General features: G+C 40.1%; 1 protein-coding gene across 1 annotated transcript; it reads left to right on the top strand.

Moving 5' to 3' along the window:
- Window positions 1–1300: 1300 nt before the first annotated feature.
- LOC128367659 (pregnancy-specific beta-1-glycoprotein 8-like) lies at window positions 1301–6260 on the top strand. The gene is made up of 4 exons (XM_053328274.1): window positions 1301–1491; window positions 1622–1948; window positions 4725–4982; window positions 6024–6260. The coding sequence occupies exons 1-4, from the start codon at window positions 1428–1430 to the stop codon at window positions 6131–6133; spliced, it is 759 nt and encodes a 252-aa protein (XP_053184249.1). The 5' UTR covers window positions 1301–1427; the 3' UTR covers window positions 6134–6260.
- The last annotated feature ends 4661 nt before the right edge of the window (window positions 6261–10921 follow it).

Genomic DNA, 10921 nt, shown 5'->3' with positions numbered 1-10921 from the left:
TGTGTGTGCGTGTGTGCGTGTGTGAGACGGATGCACTCAGGGGAGATGGAGAAGGCAGCGGATGTGTCTCACTCCTTCCCCTACAGCATGCCATGGGTGGGTGTTTCTAGATCCTGCACAATGTGGGGTTTCCGCATCTTTCTGAAACAATTAAGAAAAAAAGTTGAAGATATTACATAAGACCTTAGACTTATTTAACTAGAAGAACTTACTTCTTAAATCTTATTGCTGGTCTACAAAACACTGAACGGTCTTCGACCAAAATACATGCTCGATCTATTAGTTCCCTACGAGGCATCCAGGCCCCTCAGGTCATCAGGAACCGGGCTGTTGTGTGTCCCAAGAACGAGAACCAAACAAAGTGAGGCAGCATTTAGTTACTATGCTCCTCATCTGTAGATCTGAGGTCTGCTCAAACTGTCAGCTCTTTTAAATCAGGGCTAAAAACGTTGTTGTTTACTGTCGCTTTCTCCTAAATTCAATACCTACTTGCTGGTTTTTATTGCTCCTATTTTGTTTAATTTTTTATTTTTACTTTAAATCGTATCTGTTCTTATCCTAGCCTATATATAATGTGTGTATGTATATATATAGTATATATATATATATATATATATATATATATATATATATATATATATATATATATATATAATGTGTATATATATATCACTTAACTTTTAGTTTTCTTGAATGACAGCATTTGTGTTTTATATGCTTTACAGTGTGTCTAATTGCTCATCTTCAGGGCTGTCAATCAATTAAAATATTTAATCGTGATTAATTGTGTGATTGTCATGAGTTAACTCGCGATTAATCGCAAATTAAGTGCATTTTTAAAAAAATTCTTTCCTAATTTTATTTTAAAGGGATATTTTTCAAGTTTGTAATCCTCTTATTAACATGGGAGTGGATTACTTCATACAAATGTTTAAAAAAATCTGTTGTCATTATGATATCAGTTAGGAACTAGTTACATTCATTCCCGTACACACGCACGCACCTTTGGCGAGCGGGAGAACATCTCTCTGTATCAGCTGTGTGTTTGGTTTTTGCGACTCTGCTTGTTATCCAAAATGTTACTGCTGCATCGCTTCCTTATTTCCAAACTACAGGTTGGACACAATGTAAGCGCGTAAAAAAATTTAACGCTGTTAAAATGACAGCCATACTATTTTGTTACTAAATTCTTCATCTCAGTATTTCATGTCTTTCTTACAGATGCAAACTGTACAGAAAATCCTGTTTTCACTCCGCCCAGACTTGTAGTGAAGTATGGTGACCCAGCCTCTGCCACGTGCCTTGTTTGTCAACATAATTGCACAAGTGACACATTTGGGGTGGAAAAGTCTGTGGGGTCCACTGAAGTAAATGGAACCACGATTTCATGGAAGGTTGACAACCTGACTGAATGGGACACATCTCCAATGTGCCACTATACTGATGATGATGATAACCAGTGTATTACCAGGCTTCCTATAACCGTCTATCGTAAGTAAACTTGCAATAACAATTTAATATATATGATCAAAATAAGAAATAAGTATGTTGGATAGATTTAGTTTTTTTCATGTTTTCACCACTTGTATCTTACTGTGTGTCTCTCTTTTTTTGTCCTCAGATCCTCCAATAAATGTCGATCTCAGCTTCCTAAATCACTCTGGGCCGATGTTTGCAGGCCATCAGTACACTCTGCAGTGTACAGTCGAGGAAGTTGCTCCTATTATTAATCTCACTGTGAGTTTCTACAGAGGACAGACAGAACTACAGAGACTACAGTCCAGCAGCACAACAAAGGAGCCAGTGACTGAGACCTTCACTCTAGGCATCAACCTTAGTAAAGATGATGGAGGCCTGTACTGGTGTGAAGCAAAGCTAGACCTGGGAGCTGAAGGACCACAGCCTCCTCCAGTGGTGACGTCACAAAACATCACCGCCAATGTTTACTGTGAGTGAGAAAACAAAATTGACACACATCTCATCTCTGAGCCAGCTAGTAAAAGTTTTAATGTGACAACAGCAAAACAAACATTTGACACAGACACATAACTCTTTAAAAACAGCTTTATTTGGTCGTCACGTTGGCACCTGTCATGAAGTACACATACACATACAGCTTTACTTAACCGTTTATTCAATATAGGGCTTCATGAACGGTACACTGGTAAAATGTTCTTACTGGCTGCCATGTAACTTAGCTCTCAGCTAGTCTTCTACTGGAGGACACTGTGTATCACACAATAACAACAATGTTGCAGTGCCCTCTATTGGTGACCATAGATAGGCACATCACATCACAGCCTCTTTTGTATCTTTTGTTTAAAGAGTAACATTAAAAGATAGGTTCACAATCTTTCAATTCTGTCTTGAAACAAATCATGTAATCGTTCCTTCTGTTCATACAGGCCATTAGAGGATCCCCTCGTAATGCACTTACAGTGATGGAGGACTGAATCCACAGTGTGTCTATGCAGTCATTTTGTGCAAAACATTTTATCTGAAGCTTATGAGGCTTCAGCAGTCTGAATTTGAATCAGTTTGGCAGCTGAAGCTTCATATTAGCTTCAGATAAACACAGGACGACTGTGGATTTTGCCCCCCATCACTTACATTGTAAATGCATTATGAAGGGATCTTCTGATGGTCAGTATGAACAGGAGGAAGGATTACAGCAAGAAAAACCTGTTACAGGTTTCATTGCCCCCCTGGAGCCAGGCCTGGGGGTGGGGCTCGGTGGCGAGTGCCTGGTGGCCGGGCCTTCTCCCATGGGGCCCGGCCGGGCACAGCCTGAAAAGGGGACATCGGACCCCTTTCCCACAGACCCACCACCAGTGGGGGAGGCCAAAGGGGTTGGGTGCGCCGTGAGCTGGGCGGCAGCCGAAGGCGGGGACCTTGGCAGTCCGACCCTCGGCTGCAGAAGCTAGCTCTAGGGACGTGGAACGTCACCTCTCTGGTGGGGAAGGAGCCTGAGCTGGTGTGCGAGGTTGAGAAGTTTCGGCTAGATATAGTCGGCCTCACCTCGATGCACAGCAAGGGCTCTGGAACCAGTCTTCTCGAGAGGGGTTGGACTCTCTTCCACTCCGGAGTTGCCACTGGTGAGAGGCGCCGGTCAGAGGTGGCAATACAATACAGAGTCTCCTGTCAGAGAGAGTTTCAAGCAGGGCCTGGGGACTCGGGTGTGGGCTCTCCTGTCTCTGGGGCTGAGGTCGCTGAGGTGGTCAAAAAGCTCCTCGGTGGCAGGGCCCCAGGGGTGGATGAGATCTGCCCCGAGTTCCTCAAGGCCCTGGATGTTGTGGGGCTGTCATGGTTGACACGACTCTGCAGCATCGCGTGGACATCGGGGGCAGTGCCTCTGGATTGGCAGACTGGGGTGGTGGTCCCTCTTTTTAAGAAGGGGGACCGGAGGGTGTGTTCCAACTATAGGGGGATCACACTCCTCAGCCTCCCTGGTAAGGTCTATTCGGGGGTTCTGGAGGGGAGGGTCCGTCGGATAGTCGAAACTCGGATTCAGGAGGAGCAGTGTGGTTTTCGTCCAGGCCGTGGAATTGTGGACCAGCTCTACGCCCTCTGCAGGATCCTTGAGGGTGCATGGGAGTTTGCCCAACCAGTCCACATGTGTTTTGTGGACTTGGAGAAGGCATTTTACCGTGTCCCTCGGGGAGTCCTGTGGGTTGTTCTCCGGGAGTATGGGGTATCAGACCCCCTGATAAGGGCCATCCATTCCCTGTATGACCGGTGTCAGAGCTTGGTCCGCATTGCCAGCAATAAGTCGGACTTGTTTCCAGTGAGGGTTGGACTCCGCCAGGGCTGCCCTTTGTCACCGACCCTGTTCATAATCTTTATGGACAGGATTTCTAGGCGCAGTCAGGGTGTGGAGGGGTCTGGTTTGGTGACCTCAGGATTGGATCACTGCTTTTTGCGGATGATGTGGTCCTGTTGGCTTCATCAGACCGTGACCTCCAACCCTCACTGGATCTGTTCGCCGCCGGGATGAGAATCAGAACCTCCAAATCCGAGTCCATGGTTCTCAACCTGAAAAGGGTGGAGTGCACTCTCCGGGTCGGGGATGAGATCCTGCCCCAAGTGGAGGAGTTCAAGTACCTCGGGGTCTTGTTCACGAGTGAGGGAAGGATGGAGCGTCAGATCGACAGGCGGATCGGTGCGGATACAAGCGGCCTAAATGAGCTTCCTCCGTAGGGTGGCTAGGCTCTCCCTTAGAGATAGGGTGAGAAGCTCAGTTATCCGGGGGGAGCTCAGAGTAGACCCGCTTCTCCTCCCCGTCAAGAGGAGCCAGATGAGGTGGCTCGGGCATCTAGTCAGGATGCCTCCCGGACGCCTCCCTGGTGAGGTGTTCAGGGCACGTCCCACCGGTAGGAGACCCCGGGGAAGACCCAGGACACGCTGGAGAGACAATGTCTCTCGGCTGGCCTGGGAAGGCCTCGGGATCCCTCGGGAAGAGCTAGACGAACTGGCTGGGGAGAGGGAAGTCTGGGCTTCCCTGCTTAGGCTGTTGCATCCGCAACCCGACCCGATAAAGCAGAAGAAGACGGTACGGTACTATTGTTTTAAGAAAGACAAAAAAATTTGAACACATCCTTTTAAATAAATGGTGAGAGTACTTTGGGTAAAATAGTTGGTTACTTTCCACCACTTTTCTTTTACAAAATGACTTCTATTTCTCAGTAATAACATGTTTTGTATTTTCCCCATCAATCAACACACAGACAAGCCTCAGCTGAAGGAGAGTCCTGATCCAGAACGGATCACCGTGACAAAAGGAGACCCTCTGCATCTGAACTGCTCTAGTGAGGGAAACCCCAGCCCCTCCTACACCTGGACGCTCCCATCAACCAGTCGCTCCCCCATCAGTGGCAGCACTCTCATTATCGAGGCTGTAACTTCTACAGATGGAGGACAGTACGCCTGTTTGGTCAGAAACTCTGTGGGGAAAGTGACTAAAAAGTTTACTGTGGATGTCAAAGGTGAGTTTAAAGTCTTGTGATTTTCAGTCTTCGAGGTTATGATTGATTGTGAAAACTGAGTCACTGAAAAGTAGTTGTGGTATTGCTTTCTCACAGTAGAGGAGAACGGGGTTGGTAGTCACACTTTTTACTTTCCTTTGAATTCCTCATAAACCATAAACTGAATAAATTCCCTTTTAATTTGTAATGAAAGCCTTAAGTGTCAGGTAAGAATAGAGTGGTCTTACTCTCCTTCAGCCGATTCTGTTCAAAAGATATGGGCCGTCAAATATGTCTCAACCAACCCCACGATGGGGATGGTTGTTTTTTTAATGGGGAAAAATAAAAAATGTTTACAGTCTTAAAAACATATTTAAAATGGTTAGTTTCATTGAAATACAACAACCTAACACATCCCCTGCACCAAGAGAACATAAACAGGAAAAATCATTCCGTTAAGTGCCTTTTTTGTCCTTTATATGACAATATTGTTCATTTTCTCCTCTCTGACTGCTCTGACCATCACATCTGGAGGAGCCTGATCCTTGTTTGTCTTCCTGACAAAGTTCCTGGTCATTTTGCTATCTTAAAAGAAAGAAAGAACTAGATATATAACACCATATATGTGTATGCCAACATGTGACAACCAACCCCGAAGATCGAACATCCCCAACTGGGATTTTTTGCTCTCTCTTCATACTTTTTAATGGTAATGATTGTTTTATTATAAACTCATTGTGTAAAAGAAGAGAAACACTGAAGAGTTGGATATTTACATTTTCTCATGAAAAACACTAAAGTCCTCTTGCCTCAATGTCAAGCAGTTTACTCCAGAAATGACCTCTTAAGTAACATCTCACCTAAATTCTGAAACGTTCAGTTCCAAAACTTTTTAACAGCGCCCTCTAGGACCCGAGATCTGATGAATGTGACAACCAACCCCATTCTCCCCTACAGTACAACACATCACATAAATTAACTTCCTCTGGTTTTGGCATTGTTCTGATGTATATTATCTATTCCTGTTTTCTTTACCCACACCCTTCACCCAACCCCCTGCAGTGAACTACATCCATATTATAATAGGGGTGGTGGTAGCAGTCATCGTTCTTGCTGGCCTTGTCTTTGCTGTGTGGTATCTGAGAAGAAACACATACCGAATGGGACAGTAGAACCTGAAGAACATTTTCATTCTTTGCCATCGCTGTCAACACGTTGCTGAGCCTGTTGGAGAGTCAGTTTGTGGGTGAGGCCTCACGTGTATGGACGACCTGAACCTGTTGCTACACCATGCTAGGTTATGCTGCAGTTAGCTGTAAACCACAGATGTACACAGAAAGCATCAGAAGTCCCTTTATATGAAGAGTAACACACACATACTGTACATGGGTCAGTGACAAATAAGGGCTGGCTAGATGAGGAAATCAAAAATGTCAAAAAATTGTTTTAAAAACAGCATCAGGTTTGTGAAAATGTACATTTTGTATTTATATATATTTTTTTAGTTGTCCGTCATTTAAATTGTCATACGTTTTGTCAATAATGACCAGGACATATCCTAAGAACTATTTTCTTTTCTAAATCATTGTGTGACAAATTATATAAGATTTGTAACAAAACACAGTTCACATTTATTTTCCCGTATATAATCAGATTGTTCTGATTCACTTCCTGATCAGGTTCCTTCTCCAGTTAAGTTGTTTGTTGAAGAAATGGACACTGAAACTCAAATATGACCGTCAACAAGGTTCAGTCACCTTGATTTTTATTTCAGTTTAGAAAAAAGAATATCTAATAACAAGAAATGATTAGGATAAACTAGTTTATTATATTTTAATTCCATTTAAGAAACAATCATTGTAATTTCATTTAATCAATGAACTAATTTCTTCAACTGTAAATTATGTGCTGAAAAAAAAACATTTTACAACAACAATTTAAAAAAATGTAACTTGTGTGTTGTATCATAGAAAAAAGCAAAAAATGATGAGTCACTTTTTCCTTGTTAAAATTTGGCATCTAATAGGAAAATGTGTTTTATTTATGTAGTGTGATTTCAATTTTGTTTATATTAGTAATGAATTAGCAGAAATATAAATAATTATATTTTACTGATGTTATGTTTGAGTTTCTCCTTTAAATTAAGTATTGGATTTTTAGGTATTTTAAAGCTACTGTACATGTTAAACACTATTTTTTATGTTATATCTCTAATTAGAATCATAAACAACTGATATCTTGCAAAATTAGCATCATAGACTATTTATATTTGACAGCATTGTCCTCTAACAGAATATGACTTATGACAGAATATGGATTTGGTCTCAATATTTGAAATGTATTTTTAAAGTAAATATTCAGTTTAATGAATTCTTATGAATCATCAGTGTTTTTCTAGGGTTACACCATTTGACATTTAAACTGAGCAAACCTGACTAAATCCAAAAAACATCAGTTTATGAGTAATTGTTAAGAGCTTCTAACCTTGTCAGGCAGCAGTTGTGATCATCAGGAGTCTTTCTCTGTAAAACCACTTCCTGTTACATGACCTTCTTCAAAATGTTAACAAAATGGCCTTTTAAATGATGGTTACACTTTGAGACACTTCATGTGGTTCACTTGACTTAACATATTCTGAACAATTGTATTCCATTAATCTTTATCTAATATTAAAAACTAATAATGTAAGATCATGTCAAACTAGTTAATGTGGTGTTTTATTGCGAATTTGAGGTTTTTTAAAGCAAGTGTAATTTTTTGGGTCAAGTTTTCATGGTTATACCACTTAGACATTTTTGCCATAATCCTATAATGTTTCAAAATGGATTAAAAGTATATATTTTATACTGGGTCCACAAGAAATGAATGTGTGCAAGGTATTCAGAGGTTTATTTTCAAATTTGAACCCCTTTTTTAAATTTGACTAAACCACATGGACACAAAGAAAGTAGCATCATGTCGTTGACCAACATAGTTAAAAGCAGGTTTGAACCAACATATGGAAGTTACTTTATTAACGGAGAGATGTCCGTTGCTTAGATTAATTTAATCTATTTTTAAAACTCTATATTATTCACTATGTACGGTGTTATAGGGCCATGTCCTCTGTTAAACTTGATACATATAATATATGATACATATAATCTTTTGCCACTATATTCGTCACATTTCATCTTATAAAGCTAGAGGTAAGATTGTTTATCTGACAAACTAGTGTTTTTCTATATTTGCTTGTTGTCAACAGATCCCATAAAAACACCAAAACATGCAATGTGTCTCCATCTTTCGTGCTTTCCTTCCTTCCAAGGATCATCTTCTTACCTGCTCAGGAGACACCAGCAACAGCAGCCATTACCAACCAAGTTTAAGGTGATAGAGGAGACGCCCTCCTTCAATATTATGATGTCCATCGTTATTTCACACCCCTCTCCCTTCATACCACGCCCCCAAAGAAATATCAGAGTCGGAAGTTTGAAATTCAAAAACAGACTTGAAACCATAAAAAAATTAGATTTGATACAGAAAAAATAAGATTTGAAAACTGTAAAAAGATTTGGATGAAAATTTAAAAAAATAATCTTAATGATTTGATTTTTACACAAATGCATTTTGAAAACCTTCAAATTATTGATATTTGTTAAATTCAAAATGCTCAAAATCAGCATGTGGGTCACAGTATATGTCAAACACACTTATAAATCCATGTATGTGTATATGTGCATACACACATACAATGCCTGGTCACAACACCAGCACACATTAAATATACAAAGGTCCTCGGCCTATGCTTCAGAATGGAAACGTCCAATTGCCTACAGTCAAATAACAACATTGAACTGTCGCTGATTCTTGTCATAAGCTCTACTTATTTTAAGATACTATTCAATATTTCCACTTGTAAAGGAACAAAGGGACAAAACAATTCAACTCACACCTCTGAGCTCTGTATCCGTCTGATGAAAACAGCTCATACTCAGAGTACAGGAAATGGGCTGAATCACTCAGTCTGAGTACACACTGACCAAAGAGAGACCGGAGATTTAAAAAAAAAAAAAAAAAAAAAAGGTTATTTTTGCATCATTCACACATTTACTGTGTTTGTTCTGAGTTTGATGGATTATTTATTTATAGAGAAAAACCTGTTTTCACTCCGTCCAGACTGATTGTCAAGTATGTTGACCCAGCCTCTGCAACGTGCCTTGTTTGTCAGCAATTGCACAAGTGACATATTTGGGTTGGAAAAGTCTGTAGGAAACTCAACAGAAACCATGATTTCATGAAAGGTTGATAGCCTGATTGAATGAGGTATATCTCCCAAGTGCTGCTGCTGATAACCAGAACATGGTACATATGTACATTATATTTATTAAATAATGTATTCCCAAGTGCGCCTTTAAATCAAAAATTATCTCAAATTTAAAACTTCATTCCTGTTACCGGTTGATGAACAATAATATTAATGGTAAAATACAGTATCTAAAGCCACCACCTATAAAATGTGTATGTGATTATGCCATCTTTAATATTTTCCTGATGGCACACATCTCAGTTTGTAGCAAAATAGACAATCAGTGAGAGTTGGTGCAGTGCGGTGCAGTTTGTGGCCCCTTGTTCAGATCTGTATATTTTCTGTGTATTTTGATGCAACCACTGGGACCAAATCCTACACCACAAGTGCCAATGGAAATGGGCTAGTAGCAGATTTAATTTAATAAAACATCAACATAATGGTACAAAATAACAAAAAAACACCTTTTATTGACAACTTTTAAACAATGATTTTTCCCCCCAAGAAATAATTGGTCAGCCACTTTGGTTTGAAATATCTCTGCAACTGTTGGATTTATTGCCATGAAATTAGGTACAAATGTCCACTGTGCACACAGGATGCATCCTAATAATGATGGTGATCCCTAACTTTTCTTCTAGCACTGCTTAATAGGCATGTGTATAAAAAAATATAGCAAAGCTCTGATACACAACTCTATGGCGGTCGCTGTATATATTAACACAGAGGCAGACAACATTAGCTTCCTTTCCACTCGGCTGCAGGATTTATTCTGCTTCACAAAAGTATAGTGAACAAGTATACAATTTTACAGTGCATAACTACGTATTTCTTAACTATTCATTACACAAATACTCATACTCTTTAGGGGAATATTAACCCATCTGTACATATTAACACAGAGGCAGACAACATTAGCTTCCTTTCCACTCAGCTGCAGGATTTAATCTGCAGCACTGCCTCTATGTGCCGCTATGCGCCCCCTGCTGACATCTTTTAGTATTACACAAACACTGTAAGCAGTAAAGTACACTGTAATTGGCATTTAAATCACGGTTTGGGACATAATTATAATGAATTATTATTTTTTAACAATCAACTGTAACATAGTCCCTTAATGAACTGACATTTTTTTAACATCTTTGAAATTTCCTTTATATCACCTTCCAAATATGCTGCATTTTTTAACCTTTTACAGATGCAGTGGTCGACCTTACCTTAAATTAAAGGGGCAATGAATGAGTGGTGCTGTTAAGATTGTTCCAGGAGGCTGAGCAATGTTTATTTTGACAGCTATGCACAAGTTATGAAAACCAAACTTCCTCTACTTTGTCCACTACTTTCAGTTTGGTAGCTGAAGTGTACATTCCCTATTGGCTGACAGATATCATGCACAGATCAATATGTGTGTATGTGTGATAACTTGGTGGTGATTAGTTAAGAGGGTCAGACCACTAGCAGTGAGGAAACTGAGGAAGGGTGGTGCAAATAGCTCAGAATCCAAGAAAGTGTTTACTTAAAGGACAAGGCTGGGAATTTTCCACATTTTTCTTATTGTTATATATGTGTATGCGAAGAGCCAAAGAAATACTGACCTCATATACTTACATGTATTGTTTGTGTATCCAAAATCTGATATATCTATCTTAATTAACTGCTGAATTAACGGTAG

Source organism: Scomber japonicus, chromosome 2, assembly GCF_027409825.1.
Source record: "Scomber japonicus isolate fScoJap1 chromosome 2, fScoJap1.pri, whole genome shotgun sequence".
Lineage (NCBI taxonomy): Eukaryota > Metazoa > Chordata > Actinopteri > Scombriformes > Scombridae > Scomber > Scomber japonicus.
Note: the sequence above shows the minus strand (reverse complement) of the source record. Positions and strands in the feature narration are given on the sequence as shown.

Excerpts from the sequence above, each read along its gene's own strand:
- LOC128367659 (XM_053328274.1), top strand. The coding sequence starts at position 1,428 with ATGTGCCACTATACTGATGATGATGATAACCAGTGTATTACCAGGCTT. Across the intron at positions 1,492-1,621 it reads GCTTCCTATAACCGTCTATC|ATCCTCCAATAAATGTCGAT; the intron begins GTAAGTAAACTT and ends TTTTGTCCTCAG. Across the intron at positions 1,949-4,724 it reads CATCACCGCCAATGTTTACT|ACAAGCCTCAGCTGAAGGAG; the intron begins GTGAGTGAGAAA and ends ATCAACACACAG.